Raw genomic sequence first — 21,876 nt, 5'->3', positions numbered from 1 at the left:
ATTCCTCATCATGGAAATGAAAGTCTGACAGGCAACCGAACCTTAAAGAATCAAAGCTATCAACGTACTGTCATGACCTGGACTTTTGCTCTGTCCTACAGATCTTCATCTTAACCTTGCCCGACATTTATCTGAGCAGAACGTGCTATGGAAGTTGACACGTGCACATTGTGTGTGATTAGACAAGCCTAATTCCATAAAGAGCTGTCGTCTTCCTAATCAATTGTGTATTTATACAGAGAGATGATGGAGAAATTATATCTTGAAATCCATACAAAACTGATTAACATGGGGCAAGATATTATGTGGTCTTCAGGTATATGTATATACTTTCACATATACATATATGTACATATACACAAAGGTATTCCTATATACTTCATAATTTATTTTAAAAAAATAAGTTAAACATTTCTGAAACATCTGAAGCACTTTTGTGGGCACAGTTTAAAAACCTGTTTGGTTTTTTTTTCTGTTATACTGCTCTTCTCTAAGTAGATAGTATAATTTCCTGGAGCTTAAGAATCATATTTTTTGTGCTTCTGTATTTGCAAATGACTTTAGTGCTAAATATAAAATATCTCTGATTATTGATGATCCAACCCATGATTGACAACCAGCTGCATAAAGACAATGGTTTCCACAGCATTGTGGTCAGACTTAGTGGAATGGAGTGATGCCACCTGGTCCTGTAGCATCAGGGCCTGGTTACATGTACCAAACAGAGGACATTTTTTTTTTATGTAATGTTTGTTCTGTTGACATTTCTTTTCCTCTTGAAAACAAGAGCCAGTTGAGAGGCTCAAATTAATACTTCTCAACTTCCAAAAAGCTGCCAGAGATGGGATTGAGTGAAGTGCTTCCAACAGGGAAGTAAGACAAGATAACAACATTCTATGTCTGCTTCAGTGCTGTGCTACAAATCCTGGAGTGCTAGAAAGGGGACTGAGGGGTTCGTAAAAGGTGTGTCATTACTGAGTCAAAGGAACTAATTGGGTTCAGCTTAGAATTCTGAATTCTAAGAATTCATTTCATTCACTATCATGTCAATATTTCTTGAACATTTCCCTTATTATTTAAATGGCTTTATGCCCAATGACTTTAATGATCCTTTTTTGGGGAGCTAAGCTGTTGACAAATCAAAGTATAAAGGTTGATCTATTTCTCCCCAGTTTAAAGCACAGAGGAATTTTATGATACAGATAAAAATGAATTAACCACATGACTCCACCCAAGGCTTTGTTGGCTATGTCACTTCTCCAACTGGGCAGAGGACATGTGTATTCAGAGGTGGTGACCCCATGGCTTTGTCCTGCCAGGAATCATTAAAAAATATCTACTGTGTTTACTAATATAAGCACTACTCAGAATTTGTTTAGCAAAATCTCTACCTAAGCCCCAGAAAAATGTAAAAGCAATAGGGAGATTCCAAAAATTTTATCTGTAGACTCTTATTTTTCAATAAAGATTATTGCAAACAGTAATTCTTTCTTGCTTCAGGAAAAGCAGCCAGAGGATGAGAGAAAACACAAAGAAGCTTTGGAAAATCTTCACATGGTGGTGGATGAAGATGCAAGGAGTGAAAGCAGCAGTGCAGATGAGGGGAAAGAAAAGACCAAATTGCTGTTACAAAGACTGAAAGCTCTAGAGGTAAGAAATAAAGCAATTTTTACACATTTAAAGAAAAATAAGTGTTCTGCTTCTTTCGTCGGCATTGGTTTTGAGTGAGTATAAATCATCTTTTCTCACTTCTCAGTTCCCCAAACTAATAGGTTCTAGTCTTTCCATTGTGCTCAAAGACTCTTGACCCAGTAACTGTGATTGTATTGCCTTAACCAGAGTACATCGGACAATAATTCACTTTAAATTCAGTCTAGCGCTCAAACTGGACCAGTTTTCCTAAAACTGCATGTTTCTTAAAAGAAGAGGCTGTTTGATGTTTCTTTGTTTACTCAATACCTAGTATAGTGAATGAATAAATGACTTAATAAATACTTAATACAATGTAAGGATAACTGTAAAAATAAATTTTAGACAGAACCATTATTATTTCACAAAAAAATCTGTGCAGAGGTTCACTGTGTAAATCATGAACGTAGAGATGTAACTTAGCTAAAGGGTGCTTCAGAGAGGTTTTTGAACCATAACAGTCCTCCAAGACACAGTTTGAAACAGCTGGCCAATCTATTACATTTCATACAAATGGCATCTTAATGGCATTTAATGTCACTTCCAGTGTCAATTCCTGAATGTGTATAGCAGTCCTCAAAGAACATTCCCAGCATTAGTTCTTGATTGCGATTTCAAATGCTGAGGGATTCAGCAAAGATGTCTTTTTCTATGAGTGGGCTCATCTTCTTTTAGTAAATTTTCTAGTAGTGTATAGAACTGAGACATAATAACTTTTAAGCAAGAACTGTAGGCAGTCCATCTCTTCTTAACTAAGTACAGGGAGTCTTCATTCAGAACCTCTAAAAATGTAGTTCTCCCACTGAGTCTAAAGAATCCCGAAAAGTTCAGCAGAGTGAAGAAGTAAGATTGGAGACATCTTGTTTTCTACAATTGGTTCCTGAAATTTTGCCTTGAATCTACCACATGGTCTATAGTGGGCATACCCTTTTTACTCTAATTTCCTCAGCAATAGTAAACAAATTTGTTAAGATTATGACTTTGGAACCAGATTCCCAGGGTTTGGTTTGAATCCTAGTTAAACTACTTTCTTTTTAGTCTCTAAACCATGGGCAAATTAATCCATGCTCATTTCTTCAACTACAAAAATGAGGCTAATAATCATGACTTACCTTTCAGGGAAGTAATGAGGACTCAGTAAGTTAATATTTGTATGGCGATGCCTGGCACATGGGCTCTCCTATGTACCTCCTCGGAGGCTCTTGCCATTCCTTAAATAATTTTCTCTATTTATCTGGATATAATAACCAAAACAAGAACTCTGAATGAAAAAAAATCAGCTAGTGCATTCAGAAGTGACTGAAGATAGAGAGGTTAAGCAAGTGGTGTCACACATGGACAGAAGAGAGGGCAACTTAGGGAACCTCTGGCAGCTCCCCTGGGGAAGTGGCCAGGAATCCCTCCTTTCTCCCAAAAGGTTTTCATAATTTTTTTCATTTTTTAAAGATAGTCATTGTGAAAAGTGGGAAAACCTTCTGAAGAAACACTGAGGTTTCTCTGAGAGTTTGGGGAAACTCATATATTTGTCTTGAGGAGGAGTTAACTGGATTTAACAATAGGAATGAGAGGATGTTACAAGTTCTAACTTCCCTAGAACCATGTGTTTAAATTGTTAGTTTGACTTATAATTACAATGAAAAATGCTCTTAGTTTACCTAATTGTCATTGAAAAAACTTTGGGAAGAACATTTCATCAAGAGGTATTTTTAAAATACCCTTTTTTATTAGCTTCCACTAGTTTCTTTTTTAAAATTATACTGTATGGATTATGCTATTGCAGTTGTTCTGATTTGTCCCCCTTTGGTTCCCCTCAACCCAACACCCCCAACTCCCTCAGGCAATCCCCCTGCCATTGTTCATGTCCATGGGTCATGCATATAAGTTCTTTGGCTACTCCATTTTCTGTGTTGTACTTTACATCTCCATGGTTCTGATAGTTACAAATAGGTGTAACTACCTATTTGTACTTCTTAATCCCTTCACCTTCACGTCTTCACCCATTCTCCTCCACCCACCTCCCATCTGGCAACCATCAAAACATTCTCCTTATCCCTGATTCTGTAACTGTTTTTCTTGTTTGCTTAGTTCGTGTTTTAGATTCAGTTGTTGATAGATATGTATTTTTTATTATTTTATTATACATAGTTTTGATGTTATTCATAGTTTTGATGTTTAACAAATCCCTGTAACAGTTTATATAATAATGGTTTGGTGATAATGACCTCCTTTAGTTTTTTTCTTTTCTGGGAAGCACTTTATCTGCCCTTCCATTCTAAATGATATCTTTGCTACTGGGTAGACAAGTCTTGGCTGTAGGTCCCTGCTTTTCATGACATTGAATATTTCTTGCTCATCCCTTCTAGCCTGAAGTTTCTTTTGAGAAATAAGCTGATGATAGTCTTATAGGAACTCCCCTGTAGGTAACTAACTTCTTTTCTCTTGCTATTTTAAAGATTATCTCTTTATCTTTAACCTTTGGCATTTTAATTTTGATGTGGCCTGGATTGGGCCTCTTTGCATCCATCTTGTTTGGGATTCTTTTGTGCTTCCTGGACTTGCATGTCTATTTTCTTTACCAAATCAGGGAATTTTTCTTTCACTATTTTTTCAGCTAGATTTCTGATTTCTTGCTCTTTCTCTTTTCCTTCTGGCACCTATATTATGCAAATTTTGGACCTCTTGAAGCCTCCTGAAGTTGTCCCAGAGGCTGTTTATACTACCCTCATTTTTTTGGATTCCTTTTTCTTCTTGTTCTGATTGGTTATTTGTTGCTTCTTTATATTCCAGTTCATTCGATTCTCAGCTTCATCCAACTCTATTGAATTTCCCTGTGAATTGTTCTTTATTTCAATTAGTGTATCCTTTGTTTCTGAAAGGTCATTTATGCTGTTGAGGTCCTCACTAAGTTCCTTGAACATGCTTATTACCAGTGTTTTGAACTCTGTATCTGACAGATTGCCTATCTCCATTTTGTTTACCTCTTTTTCTGGAGTTTTGATATGTTCCTTCATTTGGGCCATGTTTCTTTGTGTCCCCATTTTGGCAGCCTCCCTGTGTTTGTTTCTATGTATTAGGCAGAGCTGCTTTGACTCCATGTCTTAGTAGTGTGGCCTAATGTAGTAGGTGTCCTATAGGGTCCAGTGGCACAACCTCCCCTATCACCCAAGCTGGGAACTTGAGGTGCGCCATTTGGGTGGGCTAAGTACACCTTCCTCTGGTAGTTGAGCCCTGATTGCTGTCGGCAGATCAATGGGAGGGATTTTCCCAGGCCAGTCAGCTGCAAAGACTGGCTATAACCACTGACCACCAACCTTCATCCTCCATGGATGGAGGACCAGCTGTGCAGGGTGAGGGTGGTGGCGCTCCAACATGGTCTATAGTTATTCTCTAGGTGCACTGGCCCTGAGGTTTCCTAGGTGATGCAGGTCAAGGTCAGCCCTGAGCTGTGTTTTGATGGGGCACCCAGCCTGACCTGTAAAGTAATCTGAGATGGCTGCTACTTGTGCTGGGCTTGGAGATTTTCAGTCAAAGCCAAGCTGTGAATCTAGGCTGGATGCTGCTACTGCCAGGCCTACAGCTCCCTGAGGTCAGCTGTTGCTCGTTTGAGAGGATATAGGAAGTTGTGAAGCATGAATCAAGATGAGCCATTCGTATGGAAAAGGTGCTTGGGTGGGGCAAAGTTTCTGAGGGTCTCCAAGGCATGTCATACAGTGTTAGCCACTGTATGGAATCTCAGATATGGCACCAACTTACCAACTCTGTGCAGTGAGGGTTTAGAAAAGAGACAATGGCCTCTGCTCACCTTGATGCTAGACACTTTAGTTTTTCCCTATATACCACTGGTGCCTTTCAAGCTACTACCCTGGTTCTTGGGCTCAAAGGGAGTAAGTCTGAATAGGTGAGTCCAGGTGTGGATTCTTAAGAGGAACTCTTTGGGGTTCCAAGAGTTTCTTCTACCAATTCAAACCTTCTTGGTTTTTGCAGCCAGAGGTTGTGGGGACTTACCTTCCTGACACCGGGACCCCAGGCTCTGGGGTCTGGTGTGGGCCTGGGACTCCTTGCTCGTTAGATATCACTCCTGAATTTTTATCCACCACACATGGGTTTGGGGCCAGCTCATTCTGTATCTGTGCTCCTCCTATGAGTCTGGATGGATGCACTTTCTTTAATTCTATAGTTGTCAGACTACCATTCAACTTGATTTTGTAGTTGTCAGACTTCCATTCAACTTGATTCCTAATAGTTCTGAGTGATGATTATTCTGTATTTTAGTTGTAACTTTGATGTGGTTGTGCGAAGCATCAAGCCATGTCTGTCTACACAGCCATCCTGACTGGAAGTCAAAATATCTTTGGCAGCAATGTTTCTTAAACCCTTACTGAGAAGTCAAAGAGAAGCAGTATTTATTTTATTTTATTTTTAACTTTCACAGAGATCTTGCTACTTTAGGTAACCACTCCTACATGTGGTGTTAGTTGGTTGAAATAGATGATATCTCTATGTATTATTAAGCCCCATCATTTTAATTCATAAAAATATTTTATTTTCTAAATTAATGTTTTCTAGGCAGAGTACTACTGCTTGTTTTCTGAAGTTCTTTGCTCAATATTAACTTTACTCTCTCCTTGCCCCCAAATATCTTACTGTGTCTACTTGAACAGATAATAAAAAGAAATCTTCATTAAATATATATCATATGTGTATATACACATGTGAGATATATGTGTATACACATATATAGTCTCATTCAATTTTCACATGAATTTCATGTTTCCTAATTTACTTAATTTTATTTTTAAATATTTACTGTATGTATCTTCCATGTAATCATTTGCATAAGTTAGCAATTACTGTGGGAAAATAGAGGGTCCATTCTGACAGACTGCATTCAGGGCCAGTCAGAACCCCACACAGACACATGTACTTCAACAAAAGGCTGTTTGGGAAGATTGCAGGGACATTAAATATAATTTTTTAAATTACTTTGGCAGATTTTGATGTTGTACAGGGAGATTTCAGAAAACCAAAAAAGTATTTTCATTGGTGTATTTTTGAAACAACGGTATTTTTGTACCCTGACCTCTTGGCCCCTGGGTTGTAGGAAACAGAGAGGGGATGGTCTTCAAGGTGATGAGAAGCAGCCCTCCTTGATTCCTGTTCCCCAAATAGGTCCCAGAAGGTGTGGGATGCACAGTTGACTTCTGATAATACTATATTCTTCTTTTTTAATTAATTAATTAATTTATTTTTAGACAGAGGGGAAGGAAAGGAGAAAGAGAGGGAGAAAAACATCAGTGTTTGATTGCTTTTTGTGTACTCCCAACTGCGGATCTGACCTGCAACCCAGGCATGTGCCCTGACTGGAAACTGAACCAGTGACCCTTTGGTTTGCAGGCTGGCACTCAATCCACTGAGCCACACCAGCCAGGGCTGATAATACTATGTAGCTTGATTTATATCATGAGAATCTTTAAAAACAACCTAGATTGAGAATCCCCTGACTTTGAGGATTAAGTAAATCTTATTCAAGCACAATATCCCTTAGCATGAGGAAAGTCTAGTGTTACCCCTACCTCAGAATTGTTCCTTCTTGTGGCTTTTTCTGGGGTTGAATTCCTACTTGCACCCAACTTTAAATCCTTCAATCTTCTTCCCAACATCATGTAAAACAGAGCTTGATTACTTGATTTTTTATAAAATTCAGCCCCACAAAGGATATATGATCGTGGCAGCATATTACAAAGGCTGAGAGCTTTGAACTTGGGCTTTAGACCGCTCAGATTTTTCTAGGTCATTTAGCTGTAGGACATTTCACACCTACCCTTCTCCTCAATCCCCAAGCCTCCTCCCCTATAGCATGGCCAGCTCTTTCCTGCTTGCTCCCTCTCTCTCAGCCAAGAAGGACAAGAAGGGCCCATTATTTATTATTCAGAGTTTTTTAGGTCTCTGTAGTCCACTCAAGGTCTCATTCCATACCATTCCCTGAGCTCATTGGGGTATTTTGCTAAATACTACATTTTACCTTTCAAAAAGAACTCTGGACCAGTAATCAAAACAATATCAGTGCACACACATGCACACATATTTCTTTTCTCTTCTTAGCAGTTGTTTTCTCTGCTCAGTATCTTGGTTTCAGTAATTTCCAGTTGTTCATGAAGAAGAGTAGGCCACTTAACTTCACCTCCTGGCAACTACTTTTCCTGGGACTAATAATAATTTTTGTTTAGAGTCTTGATGTCTGGTGGAGAAACCATTTGGTATATTTTGTATTTCTGTTGTAAGGGACCCCATGGAGGACCTGGACACCACTTAACTTTCTATAACTGTAAGTGTTGGGGGTGATGTTTTCTTTTCTTTTCTCTTAATTTAGATTTTCAAAGCTACTATCTCAGAGACTGCTTATTCAGAATAAAACTCATCAATTTTAAAATGTCTCAGGCCCCTTCTAGCAAAGGACCACTTCCTGCTTTCCACCTCATCCCACACCACCGATTCAAGGCATCTTCTCAGATTTGACCTCCATGATCTACTGACTTGATCTTGTGTTTTCCCTATTCTCTCTTCCTGGGTTTTGGCTCCAGGCCCCCCATTTGCTCATGGCATATTCCTTGCAATTTTTTTGTGTCCCAGCTCCCCTCCCTCATCACTCTTAGCCCTTTCTTCCCACTCATTGACTAACTTCATACCTGACTAGAAAACAAGATTAAATCCCCTTAGCTCACTATCAAGTCCCATAGCATCTCTGACTCCCAGACTCTGGCCATGGGGAGAAGAGGCCTGAGGCAACCTAGGAATTCTGAGCCTCCAAGTAAATGCTAATGCCTTAGCTATAGCCTCAGGGACAGGAGAACTTGGCTTCTTATAGGTAAAACATATTTTGTGCAGAAAAATATGGCAAGTGAACGTGCTAAACTAAATAACAACTTTTTCTACTCAGTTATACCTTTCCATGAAAGTACAACCATTAAAATTCTAAGCATAACCATTTTTCTTAATTAGTAATTCTTATTTAAAATGAGGTAGTTTAACGTAGTAATTCTTCAACTTGGCTGCATATCACAATTATATGTTGTTTGTAGTTAATAGATATTTATTTAATACCTCTTATGGGCCAAATCCTTTTCTAGACACTCAGGTTAGATCCATTTTCATGGCCACTTCAACCCCAGGGAACACAGACAAAAAATACATAGTTAATAACATAATAAATAAGAAAATAAAGACTAATAAGTATCTCTGAATAAGAAAAATTAGGTGATATAATAATAGGAGAGTGGGGATGAAAATTGGAGAGGTATTTACCTACAATGGCCTCTGCTATGGGGCCAGCTGAGTATAATATAAATAATAAAATGGAGATGGCTGAGTGAAAATCTGTGTGAAGAATAAGAAGAAACTGCAAGTTTGAAATCCCAGTGATAATAGAGAGCTTGGCAGGTTAGAGAAACAGAAATAATAACTTTGTACTGGGATATAAGTTTGAAGATTAAAAAATTGGAAGCTGAGTTAAGAGAGGTAGACAGGGTCCAAGCCTTATAAAGCCTTACAGGCCACAGTCCCAGTAAAGATACTGAATATAATGATCAATGTAAATGGAAGCCATTACGGATTTTTACCTAGGGAGGTACCAGGATCTGACTTGTGTTTTAGAAAGACAGTAATGGGCTATATTAGCAAGACAGTAGATCTAGGCAGGAACACCAGGTAGGAGTTTGTTTTAGATTCCAGATGAAAGCTATTAGTAAACTGATCTGGGGTAGGTACCTAGGACTAGTAGGGTATAATGATAATACTGTAGAGTAATATCATTGAATTTGAGTGAGCAATTAAGACGTCTACATTGGCAAGCCCTTATGTGGGACTTACTATATTCCATGAACTATTCCAGTTAATAAACATATACACTATTTTAATTTTTATAACAATCCTGTGAGTGAGGTAGATATGATTATTATCATATACATTTTAAAGATGAGGAAATTAGACCCCAGAAACTTTGAATAACTTACCGAAGGTCACATAGTAAGTGTGAGAATCAGAATTTGAACTCCGGTTGTGTGGTTTTACTATACTATGCTAAAAAGAAATGGTGAAGTAAGAATACATTTTAGAAGTAAAACCTGAAACTACTGATGAATTGGATGTGGAATATGAGAGAAAGTGAGAAATCAAGGATGACTTCTAGTTTTTTGGCCTTAGCAACTGAGTATGGGCTTATACCAAATTTCTGAGAGGACAAGTCTTGGAGGACAAGTGACTTGCAGGGAAGAATGTACAATCATCTGGGTTTTTGATACATGGTAAGTTGAGATGCCTGTTAAACATTCAAGGGATGGTGTCCCATAGGCAGTTGGATAGCAAAGGCCAAGATGAGGGCTAGAGATATGGATCTGAGAGTCATCAGCATATAGATGACAGTCTACGTTGTGGGACTGCATAAGGATGTGTCAGGAATAAGTGTAAATGTGGACCTTGAAGGCAGAGGACTGAGCCCCAGTTGAGCCTCCAGCAGGAGTCTGGCTGAGAAAGAAGAGCTGGCCAATGAGTCTAGGAAAGGTCAGTTCCCGTGGTGGCAGGGAATCTGGAAAGGGAGCAGGAGGCCGTGTCAGAGATACCTGAAGAAGACAGTGTTTCAAGGGCAGCCTGTCGAATGCAGCTAAGAGAGTAAGAAAGATAAAGCACAGAATTTATCATTCATTCTGGAAGGGATGGGTCAGCTAAAAGAATGACAGCAACAGTTTGGGGTTTGTTTGTTTGTTTGTTTGTTTGAATGAGCAGGATGGTAAGATGTAGAGACAGCATAGACAGACATCTCTTTGGAGAAGTGTTCCTGCGATGGAGCTGACATGGGGAGGGTCATACCTGAACAAAGACATAGCACAAGAGAAACTTTTACAAAGAGGTGACATCAGAGCATGCTACTGCACATGTACAGGAACGATCGCCTGGAAAGGGGAAATCCACAGTGCAGGAGAAAGAAATAGGAAAGTACGAGTGAAATCTGCAAGCAGACAAGGAGGACGAACCTTGTGCAGAAACAGAATGTCTGGAAATTCAGAGGTCTGGAAGACAACCCAGGAAATTTGAGTCTTTAAGTCTAAGACGGAGGACTAAAGGTGTGTTTTTATAAAAACTGTAGGTCATTCAGATGCACAACCAGGATTGAGAACCACAGATACAGCTTTTAGAGTGATATTCAAAGCTTTTCAAATACTTAGGTCTAGTTCAGTGGAGTTTAATCTAAGCTTCCTCACTTTTATTCTCCCTAATTCTAAGAAAATGTAAAATATAAAAAAAATAAATTAAATTAAAGTTATAAATCAGCTGGTGGTAGTCCAAATAGAAATCCTTAAGTGTTTCCTTTCATTTTTAGATTCTGTGACAGCTTGCTGACAGGTGACTCCAGACATCCCTGCTTAAAATATCTGGTGTATTTCCCCCCTGATTAATTTGTATCCAGCTGTGAGTCACCTACACTAGGATCAGAGACAAAAACTCCTCTGTGGTAAAGGGGCTTGAAGTAAAAATAAATAAGTCCCTGCCTATGTCAGTATATAACTTTGTGCTAGCAGTTTTCTGATTATAAAAGTAGTAAATAATCACCTTATAGAAAATTAGAAAAATATAAGGAAGTAGAAATATTAGAATTACAGCAAGCAGCTATATCTTCTGTTGACATTTTAGTATTTTTTATTTCCAGTCTTTTTTTATTCTCTGTTGTACTTAATCATATTAGGAAATAGTAAAATATTACTTTATACAGTTTAATAGCTGGCTTTTTAATGTAACATGAAAACTATTTTCCTATGTTTCTCAGTGTTCCTTAAAATAGGATTTAATGGCTGTGTAGGGATTTATAAAATGGATGCTGAGTACCATTTATTGAATCCCTTCTCTTGGCTACTAAGGTTGTCGACACTTTTTCATTATTGTGATGTTGTGATAAGCATCAGGTCCCTAAGCCTTTAAACACAAATATGTTAATGGAATATTTAAAATGTGATCTTTTTAAAAAAAGTTATGTAGACAGACAGATTTTTTTCATATCCACTTAATAGTTCCAAGGATGGCTTAGATGAAAGCAGCACAGTTAGGGAAAAAGCCCCCAAAGCCATGCTAAGGAGCCACCAGTTTTGCCCAGGATAGAAGAGTGATAGGAGGGTCCATGGGCTGCTGAAGCTACTTCAAGAATCTACATTCTTGAGGAAACTTTACAATTCAGGAAACCTTGCTCTTTTATCAAGGTGCTGTGATAGTTCTTTCAGTCACAAGTCAAGGATGTCCGATGCAGACTATCTTGAACAACACAAAGAATGGTCATGTAACTAGAAACAGAAGTGCAACAGGGGATGAGGAAACCACTTCGGAGAGTTTTTTCTGTCATGCAGCTTTGCTGTCCTCTACTTGGTTTCAGTCTTAGGCGGGCTCTTTCTATACAGTGGTAAAATTGCTAACCAGGAGCTTCCAAGCTTGTACCCATTGGTCAGCTGTGCAAAGGTTGAATCTCTTTCCTCATAGTTCCACCCACACTCCTAGTCTGCAGGGAGGGATGTCATGGGCATAAGCTCACATCTTGGCCATTGTAGGGTGGAACATCACAACTGACAGTCCCATCAATGCCATGATTTGGCAAAGTTCTTTGATTTTAGTTATTTAAATGTTGGAATTGCTTGAATACTACTCAGAAAACTACTAAGTAGGTTGCTACTTAGATATTATCTCCCTTATTTTCCCTGTAGTCCTCTCCTCCCTCCCCTCCCTCCCCTCCCCTCTCTTTCCCTCCCCACTCCTCCTTTCCCAACTCTTTTCCTTCTTCCTTCTTGGCTGCCACTAAGCCTGGGCTCCTACTAAATGCTGGAGTTACAAAGATCCATAGAGCATTTCTCTGCCTTTGAGACATATTGTTGGAGGGAAGACAAACATATACTAATTTACATAATAAAAATAATACACTCTAACATTTTTAAAAAATTAAAATATCTCCAGGATGATGTAGTTCAGCGGATTGAGTGTGGGCCTGAGAACCAAAGGGTCACAGGTTGATTCCTGGTCAGGGCACATGCCTGGGTTGCAGGCCAGGTCCCCAGTAGGGGGTGTGGGAGAGGCAACCATACATTGATGTTTCCCCTTTTTTCTCCTTCCCTTTCCTGTAAAAGTATTTAAATAAAATCTTCAAAAAATAAAATAAAAGTAAAAAACAGAGTCACCATGGTTCTGTTTATAAAATTGTATATATGTGTCAATGGAGTACCAAATAGAGTACCTAACTGGCCTCTGTTTGGAGGAGGTAAGAAGATAAGAAGATACCATTTGAACTGAGTCTTTTGAGACAAGCTGTGAGAGAAATGGCAGAAGGAGCTGCCTGGATAAAAGCAGAAAAGCTTAAAATGGCCTCAAGAAACTGTCAGGATGGAGGTCAACCTGGAGCCTGGGTACATATGCCAAAAATTAAACTAAAAAAACTGGCCTATCCTGTACATGCAATTGCACAAGCTACCCATCTATCCAACACTTAGATATTAAGAGCTAACACTGTTTGTTTTTGAAATTCATGAAGCATCTAATCAAACCTCTAACCTCTTTAGCAATGGTCCTAGCTAACACTCCTTGAGTATCCACAGTGCCCTAGAGCTGCAGCTCCTCCCAGTGCTTCCACCCTTTTTTATAGCATAAAATATCCTGGCCAAACAAACCTGAACCATGGAGAGAATATTTATGGCTTGCAAGCTTAGGCCCCTATTGAATTTGGAAGAAACTCCTTTGGAGTGTAGAAAAAATATATGTATCCCATAAATTGAAGTGGTACCAGTCTCCAGGAACCTTTGATCAGCGCTTGTTGTCTTTCTGCCTGTGTCTTCATTATTGATGTGGGGGAACTGAACTTTTCTGCAATTTACATTTCCCAATAGTAACAGGCAGCTGAGGATTCCTCTTACCTTGGGTTTTGTTAGTATCTACAGCCTGTAAAACAGCAGCACTTTCATCCTTCCAACTCCTGCCAAGGCATAACCTTTTATCAGTTATGACCGGCTGCCGAGGGTAAAGGAAGATGCCCTGTGGGAGGCAGTAGTCTCCGGGTTAGGGGGCCTGTGACTACTCTGCATCTCCGGGCCAGATCTGCATGGTTGTTAGCAACACCGCATGTATTAGAAAAAGCCAATATGTCAAGAATTAATCTGCATAAATATGTTACTGTGCCTGGCTTTGATTTGTGTGGGAACTTGTAAGAAACCCCCAGATCTCACAGAAGGCCAATGCATCAAGGTCTAATCTCCATGAATACTGTTAGAGCGATCAAAGAAGAAAAATGAGCCATGGGGCCAACATTAATTGTGCCCAGAGATAATTAGAACAAAGTGCTGTTAATTGTGTGTTGGTTTAATGTTATGTAGCTGCGGCCTTGCTTTTTTTTTTTATTACAGAGAGTATAAATTTTGATGTCAGAAACTGAAAGCTGGCTGGCTTGATTAATTAGAAGGCCTCGGTTTGCTTAGTTACAGCTAATTAGGCATTTTAATCCTTACTCTACAAAGTATGATTAAGCCTAGTATGTCATGAGTATAAGTGGAAAACCAAACCTCAAATCTTGGCACCTTTTTGCATAGTAGTTATCAGAGTAGCTCTCGATGTGATGCTTCTACATAACTTACCAAGTGTCCTGAATGAAAATGATGAGCTGTGACTCAGAAAGCACTATGATTGATGAGCAGTCCCAGTTACAGAACTACGGCATTCTATAAACTCGAATAGCTTGTCAGGAGAAAATGTTACACGGCCTTGGAAAAGAAAAAAATATATAGTGACTCCAGTTTGGGGTCCAGAAAAATGCCCTTGTGAAACAGATATTGCCTTTACATGCTGACTCACCCTAATATTACAGTAATAAGTCTATGAAGTGTTGGAAGAAATTCACTTACTCTGATTTCTGATGGTAGCCTTTGGAGGGTAAACTAATCCATTAGGATTCAAATCATCCCCAACCCTGGGGCCTCACTACCTAGGAAGTGGGAAATGCAGTTTCATTTTATAACCAGAGCAGAGTGACTGAAGTACTAGAATGGATCGGGGATTTTAAGATTTGGATATGGGAAGAGAAATTACAATACGAGCTGCTATGGGCATAAGAATATCTACAGTATTAGTTTTGGTAATTACTCCTCTTTCAGAACTATCTAAAATATGTCTTTGCTTTTATTTGTAAATTTAACTTTCTAAACGAAAATGCCCTTGGTTAGCTGAACCGCATTTCTGGTTTTCTAGTCAGTTACCCTGCACCGAGGGCAGGCTCAACCTCTCCCGCCAAGTCCAGTGTTCACAGGTAGGTATTCAGCCGCTGCAGTGGAGTGGGCTCTTCTAGAATGCAAGTGTCCACTGCTTTAAATAAATTGTTACAGCTTGTAAAATGTGCCTGTTATTTGTTTTGAAAGGACAGTATTTCAACGTAACAAAGAAAAAAGAAATACTTTAAAAATTTTGACAAGGAACATTATCAGGGTGGATTTTTTTTTGAAAGCAGAGGATTTTCTTTTAATTTTGTCAGATCCACAGGAGCTTTCTTAGAAACATGAAAAACACCATTTTCTGTGACATCATTATTGTTTTTTGCTGTGTATGTGTCTAGGACCAAAGTCAAATTGGTTTTGGTAATCTCATAAAATACTGAAGTGATGATGAATTCATTTAGAGGAATCTGCCTCCCACGTATGTAGTAATTTTGGCAAGAAGCTCTGTACAGAACTCCAGCTTAAAAAGAGAAGCAACTACATACCAACAGCATATGATGGGCAAATAGTCCTAAATCCATATAACACAGGTTCCTCAGAAATCCAAATAACAAAAAATCTCCTTGCAGTCTGGTTCTATTAGAGAGAGACAAATAAAACATGCAGGGCCCTGGCCAGGTGGCTCAGTTCGTTGGAGCATTGTCCTGTACACCAAAAGGTTGAGGGTTTGATCCCTGGTCAGGGCACATGAGAGGGGCAACCAACAGATATTTTCTCTCTCCCTCACTCACCCTCCCTTTCTCTGTCTCTAAATCAATGAAAACATGTCCCTGGGTGAGGATTGAAGAAGAGAAGAAAGAAAACAGAGAGATTTTCTCCCCTAAAAGCAGGAAGTGGACATTTGCTGCAATGAATGTAAATTCTGAGGCACAGGCCTGGTTTATGGCTTTGTCTGCTCCTCAGTGTCCAGAGCTGATTCTGAAGGTCTCACTGGAAAGAGGTAAGGGCTTCATTAATCATCAGGAAAACATCTGAGCCATGCTCATTATCAACTAATTATTATAACAGATTAGTAAGTATATATTGAATATAATAGTGATATTATAATAATTATATAATATTACATCCTCTTGATGCCAGCCAGATGTAAATTTGGTAAATTCACTGGTAATACATTTGGGGGAAAAATATAAAAGCATATCTATCCAATCTTCTGTGGTTCTTAAACAGCTGAGCTCACAATTTCAAAAAAGAACTTTTTCAAAAATATTTTTAGTAAGGTACATTCTAATAGTAAGTGTGTAGTAAACAGATTAAAGTTTGATCTGTTTAAAATTTTATTTTTATCCCATACTCACCCATTATAAAATGACAGTTGTCAAAGTGCTAGAAAGAAGTAGGTTCTTTGTGCTTCTTCCTGTCCTGTTCTCCGGGCACCCTGGCTTTCTCCTCCACATATTTGCATGCATGCAGGCTGCAGGGGGAGCTGGGAGGGGGCATTCTTTCAGTGAGTCACACAGATGACTTGACCTGAGAACTGAGACTTTTTACTTCCAGACTTCTGGGCTGTTTTCTCCATCACTAATCCTCATCATTCGTTGGCTCACCAGCTTCTTTGCCCCTTATCATCACTCGGGAGATGAGGAGAGGTGGAAGATCTCTTGTCCCTCTTCTTCACTATGTTTCTTTTTTCCTATTTCTCTGGATTCTTGTTGATTTTGAGTTGTGGTACTAGGCCTTTTCAGTCCATTTGCATTTTCCTTTTTTCCCACATAGCAAATTGCTTATAATGAAATCAGTTAGTCACTTTATATTAATCTCTGAGTGTTTGAGGTTCTGGGTTTGATTTATTTGTGCTTAGGAATTACTACCCACTTACCAAAGGAGGGAGCAGGAGTAAAATGTTGTCCCAGGGTCCACAGTTCTTTATAATACCAGGGCTTCCAGGAGGCCAGGTTCCAGATGGCCAACATTTGTCAGCAATGATGCCTCTCACCTCTGACTTTGCCTGAGGGGGTTGGAGGATGGGTCTCTTCTCACACCACTTTTTTTTGAGGGTGTCCAGAGAGCCTGTCACCATTTGTTACTCAATTTCTTTGACTCAAATTAGGTCCCCAAGCTTTTATTCTGAGCAGCCAATTTATGTTCCTTCCAACTGCTGCTCCACAGGACTGTCAGCTGTCACTGGTTCTCTGCCTGCCTGCCTGCCTGCTGATGCCCTCTGCTGCTGGGTGCTGGGCTTCAGGCAGATCCTTACAGCAATCCTTCTGCACTCTCTTGGCAAGCAACAGTCCCATTAAACTTCTCTCTACAGCTCTTTGGGCACCTGCTTCCAGCTGCTCCTGAACATAACCTACCGAGATGAATCAGTTGCATTACACTATAAACCTACCTTCAGACAAATTAGTCCCTGAAGCCAGACATTCACAAAGGGGTCCACTCTTCTCTGGAAGTCTCACTTGCATTGTTGCATCAAGAAAAGTATGAAGAAAGTAACCATAGAAAATAAGAAATGAAGGGGTATCTGTTTTGGCGATATAGCAATGACTAAGTTGTTATTACAGCCCACCAGAGACACTTTGGAAAGGGTCTTCCAAAGGCACTTCCACGTTCATTCAGGAGACACCTATCAGGATGCCAAGAAAGACTTTGGAAGCTCCCTGCCTGTCAGGTCATAGTGATTTCAGTTTTGGTAGTGAGCTTGTGTATCTCTGCCCTGGGGCTAGTTTCACAGCAGAGAGTACATAGTAATCCTCTTTCCTTGGGAATAAGAAGTGATTCTCGCAAGACTCTGCATTGGCAGTCTGGGGCAGGTGATGATTGAAACTTGTGAAGGAATGGACTCTGTATATCCCCCAGAATGTGATTTTGTCATTGCCTCATTTTCTTTATCTGGGATGTAATTTCCAAAAGAAACCAAGTGTCCTGTCATCCCTCTCTAGAATGTGGGCTCCTGGAACGCCAGGACAGGGAGTTACAGTTTCACCTGAATTCTTACTGGACAGAGCTCACTGGGTTGAATTGTAGGCTTTGTTCAAATCTCCCAGGCAGCAAGCGGACTCTGCATATTAACACAAAAGTTTAAAACAACAAAAGTTCAAAGCACTTCATCAGGGTCCCTAATGAAGTGGTGGCAAAACAAGATATGGTAGTCACAGAACTCATCTGGTTTCTATTCTTCAGCTGCCCTTTCCATTCTTCAGCTCTTTCTATTCTATTCTTCAGGGAACTGTGCTCTATCTGCCGAGGAAATCATTTTGTTATAAAAGTACACTTTATTATTAATATTGATAAACCAAGGGATGACAAAGACCAGGATAGACTTATCTATTTTGCATCATTTCCATTTTTTATTTATTCTGCTATCCATGTATAAATTAGCACATCTCATTTTTAAATCAGCACTGCTATGCAATGCCATTTAATGACTTTTAAGCAAAATAACTAATCCATAGTTTGTCTTTTTTACTTTTTTTTAACACCCAGAACAAGAACTTTTCAAACCAATGCCAATGTAATCAAGTTGAAAGTTTAGAATTCTTATAGTTCTCCCATTTGATTTATATGTCATAGCATATTTAATTTGCTTTATTTTGAGGATTGTCTCATGAAGCATATAACAAACAAGAAACCACTTAAACAAATCCCAATCCTCTGGATAGAAGTAGCATGCCCCATGAGACTGGATTTGTGTGTGTGTAGGAAATGCCTGTTAATTTACTTCATCCATTTTCATCAAATCTGTGTTACTCTCACTTTTCAAAAATAAATCTTGGAATGATTTGGCCTCTTACATGAACTTCTGACAGTGATGAAACATTCATGAAGTGAAGCTTACTTTTTGCAGTTTTCATTTACTTGTCAACTTTTCAACACACAGAAATTAGAGAAGAGACATTTTGGGGAGGTGGGAAGCAATGGCTATTTGGTCAGCACCTGCGGAAAGACAAATGGTTTCTTGAGGGCAGCTGTTCTCTGCAGGGTGATTATGAATTCCGAAGACCAGCAAAACACTGTGATTATTCATTGCCACTGTATTAAATACAGGTGTTTCCCTGAAGACAGCTTTGGAAATGGTATCAGTTGCCTCTTTTCCTCTGGACACCTTAGAAGGTCACCCACCTTAGCTCTCCACCAGCTCCTTTAGCAGAAGCAGACCTGGAAACTGATTATCAAACAACCTGATGGGTAATCTCATGGCCAGCCCCCTGTCCTTCCCCTGTAACTATGACACTATTAGTAACTCCCCATTTCATTCCTTTTCTCTATTTTTAGCTCCCTTCCCCCACTCCAGTAGTCATATTAAAATGCAAATCCCTTGGGACAACAAACACATAAATATGAATTTCCTGATAAAGGCAACTTGCTTTTACCTATTAGCTAGAAAAATAAAGAGAACTTATCCTTTTTGGTTCTGGATTTTCCTGAGCTTTGAAAAGTTTCAAATACTGAGTCGGCATGGCAGAAATGAGCAGAGTTTGAACCCTTTTGTTCTGGGTTCAATGCTGCTCCTATCAATGACTTTGGGGAAGTTTATCAGCACTCTGAGCCTCAGTTCCCCGTCTATAGAATGGGAGTAAAAATACATATGCAAATGAATTAAATGAAGAAGTAATGTTTTTTTAATGCTAGCATAGGATGTGGCACAGTAAGAGACACTGCTTTTTTCTTTTTAACTGAAGAGCAGAAATGTAAGGGCCATTCCCTGTAGGTAAGACTGAAGGAATTCTTTTCACCCAGGTTGTAGGAAATGTGACCTATTATGAATGTTAAAACCCTGGGGGCTGTGCTCTCTTAATGTCTCATGGGGAATCCAAGTTATGGGCTGTTACCTCCATCCATCCCCAAGTGCTTAGACATCCCCCTCTCTGCTCCTTAAGTGATTTTATTGCTGCTGATGATTGCTCAGTTCTCTTGTCCTACATGTTCAACTGTCCTGTCTTTCTTCCAGGTTAAGGAGTTGGCTTCAGATCCTTTCCCCCTCCTCCTCCTGCCCCCATTCCTACAGGAGGGACAAATCGCCCCAGTGTTCCCTGCTCTAAGTGGGACTGTGGGAAGGCTGGTCAGTTAGCCTCTTTCCCAGGGCCCTGATTTTCTCAGGGGTGTGAGTGTGGGAAGTATAACATTCAAGTGTTTCCTCTCTACATGTGTATTGATATCCACTCAGCGAAGGTATTTTACATGTAACTTACACTGAGGTTTCTGTCATGATCTAATTTTAGTTGCTAAAATGTGAGAGATTCTCTTTTCATGAGTAGTTATGCCTTAAGGGAAGATGGGGCAATGGGGTGGTTTATGAGTGAACAGACACTCCTTTGGGTGAGTCCAGAGTAAGTCAGTAGGATGTTGTGCTTTGGCACTATAAAATTCAGTTCAGAACCTATTTTATCTTATTTCTCCAGTTTTATCAAGATATAGTTGATGTACAGCATTGGATAAGTTCAAGGTATACTGGTGATAGTTTGACTTACATATATATCTTCAAATGATTACCACAGTAAGGTTAGTTACCATCCATCATCTCATACAGATACAAAACAAGAGTAAAATTTTTTTCTTGTGATGAGAACTCTTGGGATCTACTTTACTGTCTTTCCTATGTAAGTATAGCAATGTTAATTACATTCACCATCTTATACAGCACATCTTGACTATTTACATATCTTATAACTGGAAATTTGTAACTTTTGACTACCCTTACCACTAGTAACCACAAATCTGATCTCTCTTTCTCTGAATTTGGTTTTATTTTACTTTGGATTATACATATAAATGATATCATACTGTATTTGTCTTTGTCTGAGTTACTTCACTTAACATGATGCCCTCGGGGTCCATCCATGTTGTTGTAAATGGTTGACTAGTATTACACCCTGCTATTGTAAAGTTTGAGAACCTCTTAGTTCGATTAAGTGGATGAGTATTATCAAATTATTACAAAGTGGCAAGGCATCACAGCTGAAGATCAGCAGAGTCTTTGAATTAGATTTTCATCTTTCAGATAACACAGCTTAGCCAGGTTTGCTGAACTCTTTACTTATTCTTCCTCAGGAGTACCCATACTTACTGGCAAGCAGAAACTACTTTGTGCTTTTAGGCAGGGGTAGAAAGGCACCTAGGAATTTGTGTATACTTGATTACTTTGGCCTGGTGAACTTTGCTAATAAATGCAGCAGGGCAGCGTATAAGTCTGATTTTGCTTGATGTAGCAGAATCCCTGACTGGTCATGTCACCCATTGGAAATTAAGGTCAATTGGTTTCCCTAATGAATTTTTTAATCAAGCTTTTGTCCATATTACTTTAAACTCTGTTATTTCCCATCCATCTTTAAAACACTTTATTATCTTTATACCCAGAATTTTCAGATCTAAAATATGCCTAGATTTCAGAAAATGTGGGTTTGTGTTAATCAGAGATACCAAATAAATACCAACATAACACCAAAATGCAAAACATTTTTAAAATTTAAATAAATGATTTTTAATGGTTTGTTTATTATTTATTTTTTAGAGATTTTATTTATTTATTTTTAGGGAGAGGAGAAGGGAAGGAGAAAGAGAGGGAGAGAAACATCAATGTGTGCTTGCACTCCATTCTGGGGACCTGGCCTGCAGCCCAGGCATGTGCCCTGACTGGGAATCGAACCGGCAACGCTTTGGTTGGCAGGCCCATGCTCAATCCACTGAGCTACACCAGCCAGGGCTAAATAAATTATTTTTAAACTATGGACCCACAGCGTCAACATCACCTGGGAACTTGTTAGAAATGGAAAGTCTCAGGTCTCACCTCAGACCCACTGAATCAGAAGCCCTGGGGAGTGTGGGCAGCGATTGTTTAACAGGACTGCTGAGTGATTCTGATGCAAGGTGAAGTTTGAGAGTCATTGATCTAAATTATTATATTGGATGACCTCCAATAAAAATGTTTTCAGATTTATTATTTATTGAAAAGTCTAAATTCAGT

At 39.2% G+C, this 21,876-nt stretch overlaps 1 protein-coding gene across 4 annotated transcripts in view; it reads left to right on the top strand.

Moving 5' to 3' along the window:
- NCKAP5 (NCK associated protein 5) overlaps positions 1-21,876 on the top strand; it is a 995,643-nt gene that overhangs the window by 705,420 nt on the left and 268,347 nt on the right. For all 4 annotated transcript variants that reach the window (XM_053666799.1, XM_053666798.1, XM_053666801.1 and 1 more), the window contains one exon: positions 1,501-1,650. In XM_053666799.1, the coding sequence (XP_053522774.1) occupies positions 1,501-1,650 (150 nt within the window). The remainder of the gene's footprint in view (positions 1-1,500; positions 1,651-21,876) is intronic.

This window comes from Artibeus jamaicensis, unplaced genomic scaffold (assembly GCF_021234435.1).
Source record: "Artibeus jamaicensis isolate MK-2021 breed Jamaican fruit bat unplaced genomic scaffold, CSHL_Jam_final contig_1284, whole genome shotgun sequence".
In the NCBI taxonomy this organism is placed as follows: domain Eukaryota; kingdom Metazoa; phylum Chordata; class Mammalia; order Chiroptera; family Phyllostomidae; genus Artibeus; species Artibeus jamaicensis.
Note: the sequence above shows the minus strand (reverse complement) of the source record. Positions and strands in the feature narration are given on the sequence as shown.